Raw genomic sequence first — 21496 nt, forward strand, 5'->3', positions numbered from 1 at the left:
GTGAGGGATAAAGGGCAAGAGTGAGTGAGAGAAGCCAAGATCCACAGTAATTATTACTTGTATTAACGTACTTCCACTTGTCAAACAGAATCCGATCACCTCCGAATGTGGACTGAGTGGGGCTTGGGCTGTTTAGACCTGGCTTTGTGCATCATGGAGGGCAGCGAAGCTTTCGCGATCAGAAGAGGAGCATTCGATTCCGCTCCTGCTAGCCGCTGTGGATAAGAGCCTTATCCAAATGCCATAAATGTAAATCTAGACAAAGACTGAGTTCACCTTCCTTTAACAATTAGAAGACAGATCCATCATTTGTTTTTTTTACAATGCTCACATACACACACTTGTTTTATGAGATTATCCCACTGTCCTACTGATTATCCCATTATCCCACTGATTCCTAACTACAGTCATCCTATTATGATCCAGGCTCTTCCTGCCTCTTCAGCTCTGCGTTCACAACGCAGCTGCCTGTTGCCAAGCAGGAAAGGATTCCCCACTAGCTGAGTGGGATCCCCCATAAGGCATTATGCTGCTGAGGCTCCGGGGAATTGCTCTCCGCGGCTCACTCGCAGCATCCGATCCAAAAAACTCTGCTAAGCTGCTTTGGCAGCTTCCAGGAAAACAGCACTGAAAACAAATCACAGTGGAGCACAAATGGCTCTTTGGTCGAGCGGTGCCAAGAACGCGGATCTAAAGATGAACTAAGGGTGGACCTCAGCAGGATTATTTGATTGTTTGCTTGTTTATGTGTGTGTTTGTTGGGTGCCTGGTCCTAAACAGAGCACCCCTGCCAGCAGTGACAAAAGGCCGCAGCTATGTAAGCGCTGGTCCACAGGTTCCGCATCAGGCGTTCAAATCTATAGTGTAGTCGGGTGATTTGGGAGAGAGAGAGATAGAGAGAGAGAAGTCAGACAGATTAAATGTGGCACGTGCACAGAGCGAGCAAGCAATTCGCAGAGATAAAAAAGAGCCAGGATTAGCGTCAATGCTAAATATAGACCCTGATGCAAATCAAGTCAAGGCACAGACAGAGGTAGAGATCTGATTTGGTAGTGTCATATTTATTACAGTAATAATTCCAGGAAATAAACGTACAACACTGACAGCATGGTATGAAAACTACAACATCAAACAATAATAATAATAATCATAAAAATAATAATAAAAACATGAATATTAGTGATGGTTTTGGCTTGGTAGAGGATGTAGAGATGTAGATGAGGAGGACTGAGTGGTTATTGAGTAATGGCACGGCTCCAAACACACACTAAGCTCAAGGAAGTTTGTAATCATGACTATGCAGAGGTGCATATAGTATTTGTGCTTTAACACTGCTACATATGTCTGAAAAAAAGTAAGGGCTAAGGGAAGGGGGCAGGTGAACTTGTGGGCAAATATAATGTAATTATGCTGCCTATAAGTTTGCACCTATAGGCAGAGACTGAAAGAAAATAAGATAAAATAACTAAAATAATAGTAGCCATCCTGAAAATGAGCCTAGATGATGTGAGAGGGACGAGAAAGGCCAGATGTAAGAAAACAAAAGGCTATATAGGCCGTACAGCAGGTTTTGAATCGTAGTGCAGCTGCTATCTTCGCTATTTCGAACACAACATTATATAGTATATCAATATAGGAACATCACAGTGTTGTGTAAATGTGTCTGCAAACCATAGTGCCTGTCTTTAAGACTTTGTGATGTAGTAGTTGTGTAGTTTGGTTCGATTTCTCGTGAGACTGCTTGGCATACAGCATTGCTCTTCCAGCAAACTTAAAGGAATTCTCCAGAACTTTTCAGCCTAGTCTCTTCAAAGTCCTCTTCATCAAGGTACAATCACTGTACATGTACTCTCAAAGCTACAACATGGTCCTGAAGTTCCAATTGTGTACCTTAAAGATGCCCTACATTTACTTTCCTATGGGAAAGGTGTGTATTTGCACCGTTTTGTAGCTGTTTTTAAGTAGCGGTTTGTAATTAACAGGTGTGAAAAATGTGTAGGGGGTGGGGGGGGTGACTTAAAGGACCCATATGATTGTTGTTGAACACTGTTGAAAATGTAAAAATTGTACCATGCACTGCATATATGGAAACTAAGCTGCAAAAAAGCCTGATTTAAACTCATCAACTCCGAGATCACATTTACATATATCCAATTATGCACTGTTAAAAGTAAAAGTTCCTTAAGGAGCTTGTAGGGATTCTTCAATTTCTTGAAGGTTCCTCAAAACACATTAAGAGGTTCCTCCACATTTTCAAATTGAAGAACCTCCCAAAGTTCCTCAAGGATACCTGTAACAGTGTGCAGCCAACAGCAGTTTTTCCCTGCTCTGTTTTTCATATGTGTATCAGTTTTAAGGGCACAGTAACATAAACAATGTGTTTCATTCCAAATGCAGAGCAATTTGGTCAAAATAATGTAATATTATTTAATTATTTAATTAAAAATGTAATATTATTTCATTAATGGCTGATTTTAATATATAAAACCACATAAACAATAAAAGGATACAAACCCCATTAACAAAACTGCAATGGAATATGGTACAATTATTTTCCCCAACTACAGTTACTGAAGGTGTGTCCTTTAAGGGTTCCACCCCAGTACAGTTTGGCACCTATCTTTTCCGGGAAAGCTCTTGCATCTGTAGCACATCATCAGAAAACCTGCTGACTTACAATGGAAGCCAGTTGGCAGGTGCTGATATAGCATGTTTCCTAATTTCCTGATTTAGTGTACAGGGCAATACATTAAACTTACTGCCCATTGTGATCAGTCCTATGGTATAGTTGAGGCACATGAGAGGCTAGGTGTGAAAATGCTGGCGTATTCCTTCAATCGTTCCCATATCTCCAGCTCAAACCCCCTCGTCTTTATTGGTTAAGCCATCCTTGCGTCCATACCTCTACCGCTTTTTCAACTGCTAGCCATTCAATCCTCCCCCCCCCTCCCTTGTTGGCTCTTAATAGAACTCTCTCTCTTAGAAAGCATAAGGCCCCACATAGACTGATAAGCGAAGCGCAGAACTGGTCTGGTAGCTCATGAGGGGGTTGACCGAAACCATCTCCAAGTCCAGAACATACTCTTTGGGTCCGTTGACGGCACGGGCCAGCACCAGCATGGCACTGATGTTGTTGATTTGCTGAGGGAAGAGACCACAGGGCATGCTTAGAACTCCACGTTATTGAGAAATGATTAATGGGAAGTAATGGTCTGTTATGAGTGCAGTGTAATCTCTACCCCGCTGGTCATAATGGACTTTGTGCGAGGCTGCACTGAGGCTGTAATTCTTCTAGCCTGGCACATGCAATCTACTTTACTCCACACACTTACAGCTCCAGCTTGGCGCACACACTAACCTACAATATATCAGCAACCTTGCCTCGAAGTGCCCCCCATCCTCCCCTTCTCCACAGGCTGGCTATTAATAGCTGTATACTGAAATCCTGGCACCAAAGTATGACTGCATTGTCCTCAAATGCTGGCTTCCATCCAGATTTCACATCAGCATTTTCTTTTCAAAATGTGCCCAATCAGATGTTGGGTTTTGGAATTGGTCAAATGTGTGAAACACTCCCATTGAAGGACCTCATCTGTTTGGAAAGCTGAGATCTCATGGGACAACTTTTGGAGATCCAATTCCGAGACATTTGATATTAATAGAAGAGGATAATTCGCATCTCACCCTGATGTAGAAGTCTCCGTTTTCATCTCCTGAGCGGATGCGGAAGGTGTTGTAGGCTCCGGGGTAGACGCTGGTGGCCTGGATCTGGAAGATGTCCGATGGGACGGAACGCTCCGAGGTGATGCTCATGTAGCGATGCACAATTGAGAAGGGCAAGTCCCGACAGCCAGGTTTGGTGACAGGACACACGCAACGACTGCAAGGAGAGGAGAGAGTTACAGTACAGTGTTTGTTTCATAACATTTCCAAGTAACTTGATTAAAAAAACAAAAAAACAAGGAGAACACAATGGAAAGTTGACCTAAATTGATTTGGCTCACGGAATCCCGTGATGATTACAGCACGGCCTTGCTCACATCTTCATTTGTCAGAGGTAAACTGATTCAGAGCCGTAGTATTCTTCTCATCTGCCACTTCAAGATGTTGCATGACTAATGATGATTTAAGCCACGAACGTACCAAATTACAATTGAATGTGCGCGGCATGCCAGACGAATTAACTTAAAATGTTGGATGCCCTCCATTTACCTCCAGACATTTCTTCAAAACGTAAACCTGCCCGGCCACCTGTTATCAATTTCAGACTTTGTGCAAGTATGCTGATTAGATTGAAGCATGCTCAAAGGCAGGGGCTGTGGAAACAGGCCAGAGATATGGAAAAACAAACAGCGCAATTTCAGAAATCATCTGAAGTATGCCTCGAGCAGATGCGTCTGACACAGGATGATCAACAGAAGAGGCCCAGTAGGGAGCATGTACGCAAAAGTGTGTGAGTATGTGTGTGTTTTTGCTTGCATACTTGTCCGATACTTGAACGTAGGGCTCCTGACAGCGGTTTGTGTCGACACACTGATGGCCACCATGAATGTTCACACAGGTCTGGCCGTCAGCACACTGGTGCGTGCCTGTCTCACACTCATTTATATCTGCATTCAGAGGCAGAGACAGAAAGTAGCAATGAGTCATATGTCAAATTTCAGCTGAGAAACACCTTAGCAGCGTTCTTTCAGAGTAATATCTAGACCAACATTTAAATCCACAGAATTTTAGCCATAACAGAAAACATAGGTGACTACTTCTGGTGTCTAAAATTTGCTTATTTAGTTTTGAATTAACAACATGGCCATTTTTACTAGAACATGCATCAATCAGCTATAATAATAGCATAACCTGCCTAATATTGAGTAGGTCCTCCTTGTGCTGCCATAGATCTGACCTTTCGAGGCTTGGATTCCACTCTAAAGGATCTCTAAAGGAGTCTGGAAGTATCTGGCACCAAGACTTTAGCAGCAGGCTCACCAGTTCACCGGTTGTCCTTACTTGGACCACTTTTTGTAGCTGCGCCACTTTATACCAGGAACACCACACAATTTCTGCCTGATGTTTTGGAGATGTTCTGACCCAGTCATCTAGGCATCACAGTTTGGCTCTTGTCAAAGTGGCTCAGATAACACATCAACTTCAAGAAACGACTGTTTACTTACTACCTAATATAGCAACCCCTTGACAGATGCCACTGTAGATGAAGATAATCAATGTTTTTCACTTCACCTTTCAGTGGTACTAATGTTATGGCTTCTTTTTGTCACTGAGTAATATTGTGGACCATTGAGTAATCTTGCCGATCAGATATCTCTCCTTTAAAAACTACTAAGCTTTAAAATGAGCTATTTTGGACTGCATCACTTGACTAGAGTGAGTGTGTAATGTATCAGGCTAGATTTGTTACAGGATTGGAGTGGATTCATTCTTTTCTTCTCTCTGATATTCGATCCAGCATTTTCTGCAGATATCAGTGTGACCCATTCATTTCAATATGCCATCTAGCTCATTTGTGCATTCCTCATCGATCACACTTGGCCCTGCATCTCCATTTTTCACTTTTTTGACATAATCTTGGTCTGGCAGTTTCTTTTTTTTACATTGAGAAAGAATTTTATGATGAATGGACCAATAAAAAATGCTTTAAAATTACTTTAAATAAAATAAAATCTGTACACTGTACACTGATTTCCATTAGAAATTAAGACACTTTTTTACATCTTCTGTAAAGCTGCCATTTTGGTGAAATGAGGCTTTTGCATGACAGTGATGTTTTGACAGCGTATGACATAGTGTCTATAAACTGGACAAAGATATAGACAGAACTCTAACTCCAACAGTTGATACTAATGGTTTTAACATTCTCTATTTTTCCCATAAGCTTTTGTACAACCTTAAATTACTTTGCTACATTAGCAGTACTGTATGGACAAAAGTATTGGGACACCTAAAACATAGTTTATCCTGCTTGTCTCTACTGTCCAGGAAAAGCTTTCTACTTAATTTTGGAGCATTGCTGTGAGAATTTTATTGCTTTCAGTGACAAGAGTTCACGTTAGTGTGGTCAGGCAGTTCGTTGCTCACTAGCCCACCTCATCCCAAACGTACTTGGAGCACCATTATTCCAGAGAACACAGTTAAACTGCTCCACAGCTCAATGCTGGGGGCTTTATACCTCTCTAGCTCACCCCTGGCATTAGGCATAGTGCCAATAGGCTCATGTTTATCTGCTCCAGAGAGTCCAATTTCGTTGGCTGTACTTTTCTACAGGGACTAGACAAGCTAAGCTAAGTGTTTGTGCATTCGCACATCTGTGTCAGCAATGGGTGCAACTTAAAGTAGCTGAATGCATTCAGTAGTCGAGATGTTCACACATAGCTTCAATGCAAACTTAAAGATGTACATTTTGAATATTAAACAGGCCCAAAATATTTGGGTGAAAGGGAAAATAATGGAAATATCAGTCACACCGCCAAACATGTTTTACACTGCCAAAGAATTCCTTTAGGTGGAATGAATGGAATGAAATCAAGGAGAACAGAGAAGAGGTGGAGGCTAACCTTGGCACAGTCGAGTCCCCAGAAGTTGGTAGCCCTCTGGACAGATGCAAGAGAACTTGCCAGGTTCATTGACACACTGATACTGGCAAAGGTAACTGGAGTAGCTGCACTCATCTATGTCTGCAGAGAGAGAGAGATGCATTCACTTTTACAAGCCGCCTTATTTATCAATTTAAATTTTGGCTCCTTCTTTTTTTTGCTGTACCTTAATGGTTCAAATTCATATTTAACAATGACTCATATCTGACATTAGTGTGAAAAGACCTATGTCTGAAAAGATCTGATTATATGTGTGTGTGTGTGTGTGTGTGTGTGTAAAAAAGACCATGCTGTTTATAATAGGTGAGACACAGAAGTGTGAAAATGCATCAGAGCATCGTGACGTGAAGGTAACGAGTCAGCTGCATTGATTAGAGTTGATTATTATCATTTTCAGTAGCATATGCTGTTCTTGTGCTCTTTTCAAGCTTCAACTTGTCGTGGTTTTTTTAAATGTAAAATATAAGAAATGAGTGTTTTGAGTAGTAGTAGTTGATGTTACACGGTTGTGTGCGTAGTTTCTTCTTTTTCTTCTTTTTTCTTCTTTTCTATTGCTGAATAATACCAAAATAATCGAATCAAATCATGATATAATTTAGGAGAGGAGTGGTTATGATTTACTGATTTGTCATCTAAAGAATCAGAACTGAATTAGCCATTACTGTGAGATGAGTGTGTAGGAATGTAGTAGGAAAGTGGACGAAATACACGTGAATATCGGATTGGTCCAGTCCAGACTACATGTCAAAGTAAAGAGGGGCCCTGAGTGGTCCAGCGGGAAAAAAAGGTACTGTAACCTTGACCAGAGGATCGCTAGTTCCCGGTCAGGCTGCTAGCTATCGGCAGCTGGAGCCCAGAGATAGGACAATTGTCCTTGCTCTTTCCAGTGTGGGTAGATGACACCATCTCTCCACATCACTCCAGTGCAATGCTGGGCGGCACTGGCATCCGGGTACATGTCGCTTTCCTCAGAGTGCGTTGGCTGCCCGTGACATTGCATCGCCATGACGTTACATCGCCGGCAGTTTGAAAAAAGAGGCAAGGGCTTGCTGTGCACGTGTTGGAGGAGGCGTTTGTTAGTCTTTACCCTTCCAGTGTCGGGAGCATTGCATGTGATAGAGGGAGAATATGTATGGTGATCCAAATAAAAATGAAAATGGGTAAAAATCTGAAAATAAACTTGAAATAAAATCTGTTTTGAAAAGCTGTGTTCAGTCTCTCTTGTTAATGGAACCACTGATTAATTCATCTTGTACAGACTTTCACAAAATATGTGCTTGTGCAGTAAAGCAGAGGTGTAGACAAAATACACATGAATATCTCCTATGTGTGCAGCCTAGACTACATATGAAGTCTCAAATGTGTAAATCTGGGCTAATTCACAAAAAAGGTAGACTAGGCATAAAGTTTGGTTTCTTTATATAAGATCATGTGTCTGTGTTTGCACTGTATAGTTTCAGCCACTCACCTTTGCAAGCAAACCCGTCAGGCCCCAGCTCGTAGCCCTGCTCACAGCGACAGAGAAAAGTGCCGTAGGTGTTATAACACCTCTGACTGCAGGGGGCGCCCATGTCACACTCATCCACGTCTGAAACCACAGAGCAATACACAAGATTACAGTGCCCAGATTACAGACCACATTTTCCTGAGGATAATGTGGTCATAGTGTATCCACTAACTGCCAGTACAGAGCCTTCTTTATTCTTAGACTATGTAAGGTAAGACCTCATTGACCGAGTATCACGCTGCACCTTTGAGGTTCCTTGTGTACGTCTCAAGCTCTTCAGAAATGCAAAGTTAAATGTAACTTTAAATACAGTATTCACAGTGTTACAGTGTTATTCTGCTGTGAATGTAATCATGGTACTGGACACAGGAACAGCTGAAGTAGATTCCTCACCCATTATGTCTTCCCTAAATGCCTTTTAAAGTGGATAAACCCATTGCGAAGAAGAATCGCCCCCGTATTTCAGAATACCACAGTGATTACTCCCCTAAGCCACCAATGCAGTGTCCCTTATTCACCTAATTGGAGGTGTTGCAGCAGTTTGTTTTGACTTTGGCCTTCGTTCAGTGGAGCTGAGGTGTAGGATGACATTGTGCAATAGCGTGTGGGCTTGGCTTTCCGAATGATTGTGTGTACATGGTTTGAGAGTGTGTGGAGAGTTGGGTGGGGAAGAGAGGGAGCGGAGGGGGGTACTGGCCTATGACTCAGGGTACGGTGTTGTTGGCTATGTGCGGGGGTGGCTGCGCGTGGGCACACTTACCAATGCAGGAGCGATTGTTGCCAGCCAGCTGGAAGCCAGGCTCACACTGGCAGGAGAAAGAGCCAGGGACGTTAACGCAGCGGTGCTGGCAGTACCGGTACCGGCACTCATCAATGTCTGACAACAGAAAACAGAGCAAGGAAGTCACACGAATGACGCATACAGAGCATGCCTTTATCTCTCATCAGCATGGACAGGCCCATGATGACTGCTGACAGCTTTTCTCATCATTTGCCTCTTTCAGCCTAGTCAATATGTTATACCATGTTTAAGAGCATTAGGTCCTAGACTACCCCTCTCCTGAGTAATTAGGTCATTTAGTAATGCTGAGTTATACTTTCTTTAACACACCCTTTATAACTCAGGAAGAATTCTTGGTTGGCGTGCTAGATCTACCAGCATGACCAGCTTGATCAAGATTTATCCACATTGCCAACTTTGTCAAAATATGCCACTATAGCGAGCTTTGTCAAGATCTCAGGATGTCAGGATGGACAACTGTGCCAAAATCTACCACTAGTGTGACTAGCTTTGTCAAGATCTTTTGGGATAATCAGCTTTGTCAAAATCTACCAGCATAACCAGCAGGGTCTACAAGCATGATCACCTTGGTCATGATCTATCAGCATGGCCAACTGTGTCAAGATCTACCAGGATGGCCAATTTACTCAACATCTACCAGCATGAACAGCTTGGTCAAAATCTACCAACATGACCAATTTACTTAACATCTATCAGCATGGTCAACTTGTCAAGATCTACCAGCATGGCCGATTTACTCAACATCTACCAGCATGACCAGCTTGATCAGGGTCTACAAGCATGTTCACTGTGGTCATGATCTATCAGCATGACCAGCTTGGTCAAAATCAAGCAACATGACCAATTTACTCAACATCTACCACCACGACCAGCTTGGTCAAAATCTACCAGCATAACCAACTTGGTCAAAATCTACCAACATGACCAGATTATTAAAAAACTACCAGAATGACCGTCTTGATCAAGATCTACCAGCATGACCAGCTTGCTCAAGATCTGCCAGCATGACCAACTTGGTCAAAATCTACCAACAATGACCAGCTTGCTCAAGATCTGCCAGCATGACCAGCTTGGTCAAGGTCTACAAACAATGGCCAGCTTGGTCAAGATCTACCAGCTTGATCAAGATCTATTAGCATTACAAAGTATGTCAGGGTCTACCAACATGGCTAGCTTGGTCAAGATCAGCTAAACTATTAGACAAAAACAAACTCTCTACTAGTCTACCAGCATAACCAGCTTAATCAACATTAACTGCTGTGACTCACCAATGCATTCTGTTCCCACTTTGCGGTATCCACCCGGACACTGGCAGGTAAAAGAGCCTTCCGTGTTGAAACACTCCTGGCTGGGCTGGCAGTCATGTTCATCTCGCTCACACTCATCCACATCTGTGTATGTGTGTGTATACAGTAAATGCAAGTTAGCATGATATCAGCAATACAGACCACCATTCGGGTTGTATCAAGGGTGACATAGGTTTGTAAAAATGCATCAGTGTATTGTGATCCATCGATCTGAAAGTTTTGATTTAGCTGAATCAATTATAATTATAGATGTAATGGAAACATATTGGGACACCTGCTCATTCATTGTTTCTTCTAAAATCAAGAGTATTAAAAAGAGTTTATCCTTCTTGTGTTGGAGTAACTGTCTCTACCGTTCAGGGAAGCCTTTCTACTAAATTGAGGAGAGTGAGGATTTGACTCTTTCGATTTTGCAACAAGATCATAAGTGAGATCAGGATGTTGGATGATCACCAACCCACTTCATCCCCAATTCCCCAACTCATCTCAGAAGTATTGAATGGAGCACCATCATTCCAAAAAACACAGTTCCACTGCTCCACAGTCTCTGTGGAGGGCTTTATAGTCCACCCCTGGCATTAGGTTCATGTTTATATGATCCAGATAGTCCTATTGTATTGGCAGTTCTTCTTTACAGGGACTAGACAAGCTGTGTGTGCGTGTGTGTGTGTGTGTGTGTGTGCATCTGTGCATCTGTGTCAGCAATGGGTGCAACTCAAAGTAGCTGAATGAATTCATTAGAAGGTGTGTCCACAAACATTTGGACATAGTGTGGTTCTTCTATTCATATTTGTGAATTCAGCATAAATTGTCAATAATTTTGTCAATAATCAAGTCGAATAGTAATTAAAAGAATTATGGTCAACTGTTGCCAGGGCAGATACATTTATAATTTCATATTTATTCCATATTTGCTGTGCTGGTATTCTGGTGCTTCGGCAATGAGGGCACTTACTGTTGCATGCCAAACAGCTTGAAAAACAGGAACAAGGGAACACTAGCTGTGTAAGCTTACCAGTAATGCAACTGTGGTGTGTATTAATGAGCTCTTGACTGCTGATAGCAGCTGGGAGATGTTAGCCTTTAAAATCCCCTCGACCTCCTGCGGACAAGCCCCCTGCCAACACCCCCCACACCCCACACCCCCCACACACCCCCCCCAGGCAACACTCCCACGATCGTGCCCGAAAACTAGCCGACCCCTGCCCCACATAACACCTGTTTCTATCTGAATCATCCAGGCGCCCATAACCCCCTCAATAAACACTCTCCCACGCACATAACCCAAAAGCCCGGGTTAGCGTTTCCAGTCTTTTCTTAAATCCAGATATGGATGCGGACGCCCCCACAGAGCCTCTACTCAGCAGTTCCTCAACACTGCACTTTTATAATAACCAGCACCACATACACACACACACACACACACACACACATACACTTACTCACTCACTCACTCACTTACACACTTACAGCCACCTGCCACCTGTTCGCTAACACCCACAGCCACATTCCCCCCCACGCCCACACACTTACCCACGCAGCTGTCCCCCTGTGGCTCGTAGCCGGCAGGGCAGGGATTGTAAGGCTCGCTGGGTGCATTGTCCAGGCCTGGGGGGATTGGTCTGGGGGGGTCAGGGGCTGGGATGACCGAGGCAGAGCGAGGAAGGCACAGGTAACCACCATAATGGTTGAAGCACTTCATCTCTCCCTTACACGCCTCTGGGATGGTTTCACATTCATTTATGTCTGAGGAGAAGACGGAAACAAGGTGGTCAAAGGGATGCTTTACCCAAAAATCTGATTTACTCAGTTTCCCCCCCTGCCGTAAATGTGATCGATCAAACAAGGCATGTTCGGTGTCTGATGTTGGCTTATTTAGTTTTGCACTGGAGCTGCAAGGCTAATGTAGCTAAGAAGTTATGGAAGCTTATAGGCACCAGGTGAGCATTTTGGCAAAATTGTTATGTAATCTGAAATAGATTCACAAAATTAATAGAATTTTGCTTAGTTGTGATATAGTAATGTCTCAATACAGCTAAAATAAGCAGTGTTTAAAAATGTGCATTTTGTTAATATGCTAATAAACCATTTTCAGTTTATTAGGGCACTCATTATACTATAACGCTATAAAAGGAACAACATTGGAGACTGTAGAACAGCATAGTGGAGTTTTGCCTGATCAGTTCAGACTTATTTTAGGAGAAGAAAACACAGCAGGGGTATTCACAGCAGTCATATTTTCTAATATTTTCTAATATATTTTTGCTTTTTGTATTTACAGTCACGTCTGATTGAACAATTGAAAGCTTCATTTATTTCATTAATTTTAAACAGATTTGTAGTCACATTTTCCCATCAAAGCAACAACCGATTTTAAGATAAATCTGTAAATAATATTTTTCTTTCCACTATTCTATTTTGTAATTGTCTTTATTATTTTGTACTTTTTTTATTTGTAATTATTTGTTTTGGTTCACTACTTTAGAGTTCACAAGCTAAATATTCAAGCTAAGTTATTTTCTAATTAAAGAAACCAGTAAAAATAAAGAAATACAGCCATGTAGACACATGCGAATTCAGAGACAAATGGCAAAATAAACAATAAAACACTGAATATTGTTTATCTGCATAAACATTATAGCATTCAAATAGGCCTATTTATGGACATGGGCATTAGCGTCAAGCTAACCTGCTTGCTATGATATGTTGCAGTGCAATAGAACACAATGGCTGCATTCCAACTGCATACTACACACTAATACTATAATGTATATACTGTATAATGTATAATACTAAACTTAATAGTGCGGGATAGGCAGGTCAGTACACAAAATATTAACAAATTAACCCATTTTCTTTGGGTTCTGAGGGTTGCTATGCCAACATACGTCACTGCAAATTCTCCTGCCAGCGTTGCCACTGCAATTGCATCATTATTACTATTTCTTTAAAAATTTTCCAGATATGTGATGCTCTTCCCTTTATATTTCGCATTGCAATTCGGGATAATAGTGTATGCTTTGGGACAATAGTAGAATGCATGGACAGTTTTTTTTAGCACATTTCTATCATTTTTATCATATAAAGAATAACACTTAATAATTAAGTGATTGTCAGCCTTGGCTGGAAATGATCGTCTGCAGGACCCTTCTGTATACATGTAGCTGTATACTGTCATTTAGTCTACCAAATGAGGAGGCGAATCTGGCTCCACCTTCGGTCTCTACTGCGCAGACTTGGGTTGCACATTTGACAACGTGACAAACAGTTTTGGCTTCATTTCCATACATTGGAAGGAAATGGAACCACGCCATTTATGCTTTTGTGCATACTACATATTCAAAAACTAGTTTTACACAATTAGGACACACCCAGTACTTTGTATTGTTCCACCTTGTGTCATTTGATGCCATGTGATGTGCATTCTTTATTGATTACAACATGTTGGATATGGCTTAACCTGACGTGGTTTGACTCAAGTGTTAAAGCAGCATTATGTGAGAATTTGTGGGACTATAATTCACTTTTACAGCTCCTCCTCATAGACACACTTTACACATGCATTTCTGGACAAGCTGAGGGATACAGAACCAGCACTGAAAGTAAAAAAAGCATGTGGACTGAGGTGGTAGAGTAATATTACAGGATTATACACAAATATGACTCAAAAAAATTTGTACAACAAAGTTGTTGAAGCTGTTATTTTAGGCTACAGTTGCTTTATAGTAATACTTTAAAGGATTCAGGAGTATGTGCTTGTAGCTCCAGTGCAAATCTTAAAGAAGCAAATCTGGGGTGTGTGGGAAATGGTGCCCAACAGTGTAGCACTGTGAAGTCTCTTGTAGGGATGTAGGGTTATAGATATTTTCTGTACACAACGATGAGGAAAGATGGGGATGTTTTACCTTTGCAGTGTTGAGTCTGTGGATCCCAGTGATAGCCATCTGTACACTCCTGTAGGAGAATGTTAAATCAGAGATATGGTGCGTGAATACAAATGCTTTACCTACTATACGACTGTAGACATACGGATGAGAGAAAGAGAGACAGACAGACAGCAAGAGAACTGGGAAACTGCTTCCTCCCTCCTTACCGTGTAGGTGTCACTTTCTGTGGGCGGCTGTGAAATAGCGCGGCGGAGGAACACTGAAACACACACGCAAAAAAACAAAACACACACGGAGCGCATCCTCGCACACAGACACTTTCACCTGGCCCTTCTGGAGCTCAGAGGAAACCCACACAGGCAGGGTGCTCGTCAAACACAAAACACACACGTTCCAAATACACACACTGGCACACACACACGCTCACAGACACACACTGGCACACACTGCAAGGCCTCAGGTAGGGATGAAGGTGGCTGCTGGCTTTAACCAGGGTTTGAAGCCACACTGTTGAACCTGTAAAAGAGAGATAAAGAGAGAGGGTAAGAGAACCTTAGTGGTAGACTTGGGTTTGTGCTGAATGTGGAAGCGTGTTTGACGGTAAATGCTTTGTTCTAGACAAACTTACCAAGACAGAACTGTTTACAGTGGAGGTGACTGGAACCAGATGTGGGAAGGGTTTTAAGCTACATCACAGGACGTTATTACATGAAATAGTTACTGAATACCTTCTTGATGCCTGAGAAATTGTATAACACTAGTTCTGAGGGAGGATTATGACCTAAAACCCTTTTTTAAAATTCATATAATGCATAGTGTCCCCAAACAGCTTGTTTTACCACTGCTTTACCATTATTAGAAGACACATGTAGGTACATATGTGGCTTTGGATAGTAAATGACATGGCCATATTTTCTTGAAGGCATGCCGACCCCCGGTGCCAGCATGTTTCTCTACAATGAACCACTTCACATCAAACCACTCTGAATTTCTGTTTACATCTAATCCAACCAATTATGCATAATATCTGAGGATTTTAGTACTCTGTTCTTGTATTTATACTCTGTTCTTGTGTGTTTTTACCCAGGTTTTCGCACTAGCTTCATTCAGAGCCAATTTCATTGCATTATTTGTCCCAAATTTGATGTCCAGCTTTTGACATGGACACTAGGTAAGCTCTAAAAATGATCAGTTGACATGGACGTGAGCTGAGAGTGAACATTTTGATTGGAGCTGTAACACAAGGCCTCTGTAAGTATGGAAGTATGTGGTAACCTGACTCCCCCTGGTGGCTGAACTGGAATCGCAAACAATTAGCCTTACACTTTCTTTGACAATTGCATAACACAAATGTGGGTTAAAGTTAGTTGACATAAAGCCGGCTCATTAAAACCTGGCGAGACTGTAAGTCTACTAACTTGGCTAACATCTGTCTTTTTCTCTTTACTTGGAAATGGTTAGAGAAACAGCAGAAAGGCCTGCATGAAAGGCTTCTTTTAGACAGTGCTTCATTTAATGTTCTCAGAAAGAGAGAACTGAGATTTCTAAGTAGAGTCGTTAGCTTGAATAAGTCCTGTCTTTCAGGTTTCTCAGCTGAAGAATAAATAGAGAACCAGCCAAACGCAACACTTATAAAACATTTCTGACTCGGGCTCTGACCTGCTTAGCGCAAAGCTGCTAGCTGGTTTGTGCTGTGGAGAAAATAGCGCGGGTACAGATTATAACTGCCGTCCCCCTGACACGTGAAAATGCACATGTTCGCAAGCGCTAACGCTCATGTGCACGTCGTGGAGAAAGCAGGAGTTATCTTCTCAACTCCAAAAATACATACATGTGCAGACATTTGCTTTGCAAGCCTCCATGCCAAACCTCAGAGGTGGCGTGGAGAGCACTGCCCTGGCCACTGGTATTGTCATGTTGACTCAAAGTGACAAACAGCAAAGCCGCAGGGAGACGTGCATATCCACACACACATTCTGCTTCTGTTACATCAGCTTCTTTTTGCTCCAAACCACAATGGGCTGTTCATCAAGGCTTACAGTACACATGGGGAAACTAGAGGCACCCTCAAGTACAGACACGCTCCAGTAAAATAAAAGGGATGAATGAGCTTAGAATTAAGGCTGTGGGCTTCTTCTCACTGATCTGTCCCTCTGATGGAATTACAGTATTTTGGCCATCAGGCTGGATGTCTCGGACTCTGAAGTTATGGAAGAGGTTCTACTTTTAACATACCCCAAATGAAAGCCTCTGACTTGTCTGATGACTGGAGAATACAAACACACTTCATGATCATTTAAGGGACGAATGCAGGAAGAAAGCTATCCTTCTTTAACTGATTTGCGTTCTATTTGAGACCTTAAACATTTTTATGTGGGGCCTAGAGCGCAAGTAAAAGCTGCAGTCGTCCACATAACTACCCAGACTGTTTGGTGGCAGGGTTTAAAATAATAGGAGAATAAAACAAAGGCAAAATACATAACAGTATGCCTTTCAATGTCCAATTGGAAAGTATGTTGCGCCTGTGCTCACTGCAGCCTCAGCTTTCTGTTCTTAGCTGACAGAAGTGGACCCTGACGTAGTCTTCTGGTCTTCTGTTGTAGCTCATCCACCTCAAGGTTCAATGTGTTGTGCATTCTTCTCTGTAGACACATTTTCTACCTTTTCTTACGGTTGATGCTTGTTAGTGAACATTACCTGAAGCTACTGGCCCATAGCTGCAGATTATGCACATTACACTGCCGCCCCATAATCTGATGATTGGATAACTGCATGACTGAGTAGGCGTACAATCTTATCAAAGTTTGTGGAGAGTGTATATAGTACTGAGAAAGATTATTTGGATAGTGGAACCCTTCTTTTTTATAAGGTTCTTTAAAAGAACCATATATGGAGAAGCTTTTTTTCATCTTTATATAATTCTTTCTTATCCTGATATAATTATCCTTCAGCTTTCTCACAGCATTGTTCATTGCAATACTGATAGACTTGCTTAGAGCTTAGAGGTCTCTTTCTATTCTAAGTATATTTTCTGAGTAAACAGTGAAGCACTTTTGTAAGAGGCTCTGAATAACAGTGTCTGCTAAATGCCTTAAGTGTAATGTAATGTAAATGGTATTTCAGAAGGCTACAGTATGCAAAACAGCCCTCTAACCAGATTTAGGTTCCAGAGTGTTTCTGCAGGATGTTTTGATGAGTCAAGGTAGTCATGTAATCCACCAAAGCCTGATTTTTTTTTTTTTTTTTGACCACATGACATTAGTGGTTGACCAGTCCCTTTTTTAAATACATTGCAAGGTGTATCGCAATCGCAATGTGCAGCAATATAGCCGCATCTCCCTAGTGTCTGCTTTTTCATAACTCATAAATAAACTGGACTCCTTTTCCCACACTCCAATTGCCAAGTGTCCCCCCTGCAGCCTTCTTCGCAAGAATCCACATTGCCTGAGTATTTACCCTCTCTCTCATTCACTTCTCATAGCTGCCCAGACCAGGCTGTCGCTGTGGCACGCACAGGGCTCGGGAAAGCCCGAAATTAACCACTGTAGCAAATCCAAGGTCAGGGCAGGACTGCGCCGGATGCTAGGCCACTGTATGGGCAGTGTGGGGGTGAGGCTAATTTAGATGGTTGCAGTGCTTCGAGTGGCCACTGGCTTTCTGGAATGTCAGTGGCGAGGATGTGGGCGCCGCTCTCTGGATGGGTCAGCCGGACCATGGCTGTGTTTCCCAGAGTATCATATTCTCGGGAAACCCCCTCATGAGTTCATCAGAGAGGGCAACTGGGGCTACCTGGAGTGGCTCTGACCGAGGCCAGAGGCCTTCTGTCTTTATATACTACCATGGACATTAGTAAAACTAGTTTATAAAGTAATGACCTATATATTGATTTGAACCCTATGAAGTAGCATCATATTACAGTTCTGACAGTACACATTTATGCTTATTATATACAGTGATCTGTATCTCCATTTCTTATGAACAGTAGATGGCAGTGGCTCTTATTTCACCCTAATACTATCTGTGAGTGATCAGATATGTGTGTCAGATATGCAGGCAGCATCATGACAGTGCAGCCACATTTTTTGCTCCCTCTCCCATCATCTGCTCAGCTCTTGGCGAGTATACAACTGCCAATCAGACGGGTCATAAAGATCTGCGCTCACTGCAGATGGACCACACACATATAGAGACAAATGCTTCCCACCTCTCTCTGCCACTTGCAAGCACAGACACACCAATGTGTGATGTGTCCTTGCTCCGGTCGGTTCTGCTCAGCTAGGCATGAAGCTGACATTCTGTCAAGGTGGTCAAAACAACCCTGCCATGGTACCGCTCAGCCGTGCTCTGGACCAGTTGGACTGCACGGGCACGCAAAGCAATTGCAGGAACACCCAGCACCACTGACCACTGACCAGTGTAAACTATAGCGGCGTGTTTACGTTTTACCACACTGAGATCCGGCACTCAGCAAGCTGACTATGACTTCCCATATAAACATGCACATGTCTCCGAAGATGTCTCCAGTGTACTCGGGTCTTCTCTGCAGAGGTTGGGGACTCGAGTCACACGACTTCACATGAAGCCGCAAATTTAAGGACCTGAGACTTGCAGACCGGCCACTGGTTGAAAAAGGAATGGGAGTTCTTGTAACGCTCAACATTGCGTCGGATGTTTGCGGATAAAGTCATGCTCATCAACAAAAAGAGCCAATCAGCTTGCTGGTTACACTGCAAGAGGTGGAGGGTTTCTAGTGGGGAAAGCCCCCTTCAATGTGGAAATCTGCCAAGCGCATTAGCCAGGACAAGCCAAACAAAAACGCATCCAAGACACATTTAAAACAGATACAAATCTAATCAGTTTAACCACTTCAGGAGGTGGTATGAGATGCACTTGAGCCACGTTATAGCAGTGTAAATGCATCCCTCTCTCCAGAAGCCCTTCCCAGTACAACAGGGTAATAAGTAATAATTGCAGCTCATCATTTGCAATCATGATTTGCAATCATGAATTGCAAATCAGATCTGACTATCCGAAGATGCATTTGGCTACCAAGTATAAATGCATGTGGCTAAAATCTGATCAGGAAACAATTAGTCCAGATATTAGTCACATTAAGTGACCAGGTGTACACAGGGTCTAACTTTCCAAAAGTGCACAGGTACATGTTCAAGGGCCTCTTTAAGGTCCTCTTTGACTGTGTAGAAGCCTGGAAAGTTTCTCTAGAACACAGCATTTCACCCCAAACCACGCAGAATGGCTTTATTTGCATGAAACCTGCATGACTGCAGATTTGCATGAAATCTGTTAAATTCCCCATAAATTTGACCAAACCCATGCATTGGAGGCATGAAAGAGAAATCAGGAAGCAAACCTGTGCTCTTCTAACCAGCACAAAGGGTATCAACAACTTTTTTTAAAGACATACTTATTACTTTTCACAGTATTTAATGTTTGTGTTCTAATAGTATGTGATGTTTTCACAAGCTTAAACTGTCACTGCCAATGTAAACAGTTTTAAACAAATTGCTGAGGTGTTTTTGCTCAGTACTGTAGGCGCGACAACCCGGCATGCTCCTTTGCCATTGAATGAATGCTGGAGTCAGCAGCGGGCCACATGCAATAATGCAGCCAAATGTCGGTAATTGCAAAAATATACAAACAAACGTGATGAAAGGTTTTGAAGAAGTGGCCTGTGCTCGTACAGTAGGCCACTGTTCTCCGTCGTGACGCCATGCCGGGGCGTTTAATTGTATGTGTTTTCTCTCCTTGTTATGGCACCTGTGTTTCTTCAGCAGGCCAGAACATGTGCTTTTCTTGCACTGTTAACTGTTAGCACTGCTAAGCACCAGAGCATAGTCTCATCTGTTGAATATAAACCCAGGCTTTTTTGCACAGCCACTCACTGTTCCAACCCAAAGTCGTTGTAGAAGTTGCCCAAAGCTGCTCTAGTGGGGGTCGGGGGAAGAGGTGAGTGTGACAGTTGGGCTAGTTGTGAAATAATAGCTGGAAGCAAGGTTGGAAAGTTTTGCAATACTATAGTGTACATGAAGCGTGATGCGTAAGAGCATCCTGAAGGTTGGGTAACAGATACTGAAGGAATAAACCCACGACCGTCTGGACCGTCTCAGAGGGACTGACTGTAAAATATGGTATTGCGTGAAGGCTTGCACAGTGAGGGTATTCTGGGTCATTCGAGCACTTCTGTGGCCGGAGTGGAGTAGCACCAGGGCACTGAGGCCATGAATGGTTGGAGGGGAGCAGCGCTGCATGCGTGACGTACAGAGCCCTTTAAGGAACCTAGGACTGATTCGGTGAGGAAATACTGCCTTTAGTCTCTCTTTCTCTCTCTCTTTTTATGCCTCACTGTCTTCTCCCTCTCCTCTCCTTCCAGCCTTCACTTCATTCTGTGTCTCTTCCCTGAGGTGCCCTAGATCTCACACTCTCTACATTGAGATTAGAATACTCAGTATGATTTTCTTCCTTCGCTTTCAAACCCATGTTTAACTAATGTGAAATCTGAAGCATGCTGTACTCACAGGTCACTTTTTAGATAGCTCCCCTTCCTGTTATGGCCTTGGATTCCTCTGGACTGTCTCTCTGTCTCTCTTTCTTCCTCTGCCTTCCTCTTCTCTTCCGGTGAAGGTTTCTCTCCCTCTTTTTGTCTGTCTGTCTCTCAGTTAGTTGCCTCTTCCTTTTCTTCTTCTCCTTCTTCTTCTTCTACTTCTTCTTCTTCTTCCTTCTTCTACTGCCTCTTCAGCTTGAGTGGAGTGTGGAGACGGACAGCTGGAGTATGAATGTATCCAGAGGAGGGCGAGACGGAAGAGAGGGACAGCCCATTCCGACCCCCCCTCTAGGCCCCCTGTGCTGCCGTCCTCCGCCCCCCTGACACCCCTCCGACCACCCCCCACCCCCTCTCTCCTCACCCCCCAGGATGAAAATTCCTGGTCTGCGGCCCAAATTCCAAAATTCCAAATCTGTCCGGTTTGCCGGCAGAACAACAGTGCACAGATTCACACAGTCAAACACACACACACATTTGACCAGCCCCCCTGAACCCTTCCTCACAAACCACCACCAGCAGACCCTGTGCACATGCTTAAACCCACACACACACACACACACAGCAGATACACACAAAGGGCTGCAACACACCTGGTTTCATTTAAACTCGCCCCCTACAGCTCGCAACTTTCTCTCCATTTTTGTTTCCCTCCCACCTCAATTCACCCTTCATCTCACCCATCTTTTTTCTTTCTTCGCTCCACAGCCAGATAGATATTTATATCATGGGAGAGAAGCTGGTGGAATGCGGACAGAAATTAGCAAGAGAAGGAACGAAAGAGAGAGAGAGAAAGAGAGAGAGAGGAAGAGGGAGAGAGAGTGTGTGC

At 42.9% G+C, this 21496-nt stretch overlaps 1 protein-coding gene across 1 annotated transcript; it reads right to left on the reverse strand.

Annotated features, from left to right (window-relative positions):
• Positions 1 to 1040: 1040 nt before the first annotated feature.
• On the reverse strand, positions 1041 to 20879 carry efemp2a (EGF containing fibulin extracellular matrix protein 2a). Its single transcript, XM_072663780.1, has 11 exons — positions 20645 to 20879; positions 14315 to 14624; positions 14127 to 14175; positions 11755 to 11967; positions 10183 to 10305; positions 8873 to 8989; positions 8074 to 8193; positions 6567 to 6686; positions 4484 to 4610; positions 3685 to 3880; positions 1041 to 3141 (listed from the first exon to the last, which is right to left on the reverse strand). The coding sequence occupies exons 2-11, from the start codon at positions 14408 to 14410 to the stop codon at positions 2980 to 2982; spliced, it is 1323 nt and encodes a 440-aa protein (XP_072519881.1). The 5' UTR covers positions 14411 to 14624; positions 20645 to 20879; the 3' UTR covers positions 1041 to 2979.
• Positions 20880 to 21496: the final 617 nt, after the last annotated feature.

The sequence above is a fragment of the Salminus brasiliensis genome, chromosome 19 (assembly GCF_030463535.1).
Source record: "Salminus brasiliensis chromosome 19, fSalBra1.hap2, whole genome shotgun sequence".
Taxonomy (NCBI): domain Eukaryota; kingdom Metazoa; phylum Chordata; class Actinopteri; order Characiformes; family Bryconidae; genus Salminus; species Salminus brasiliensis.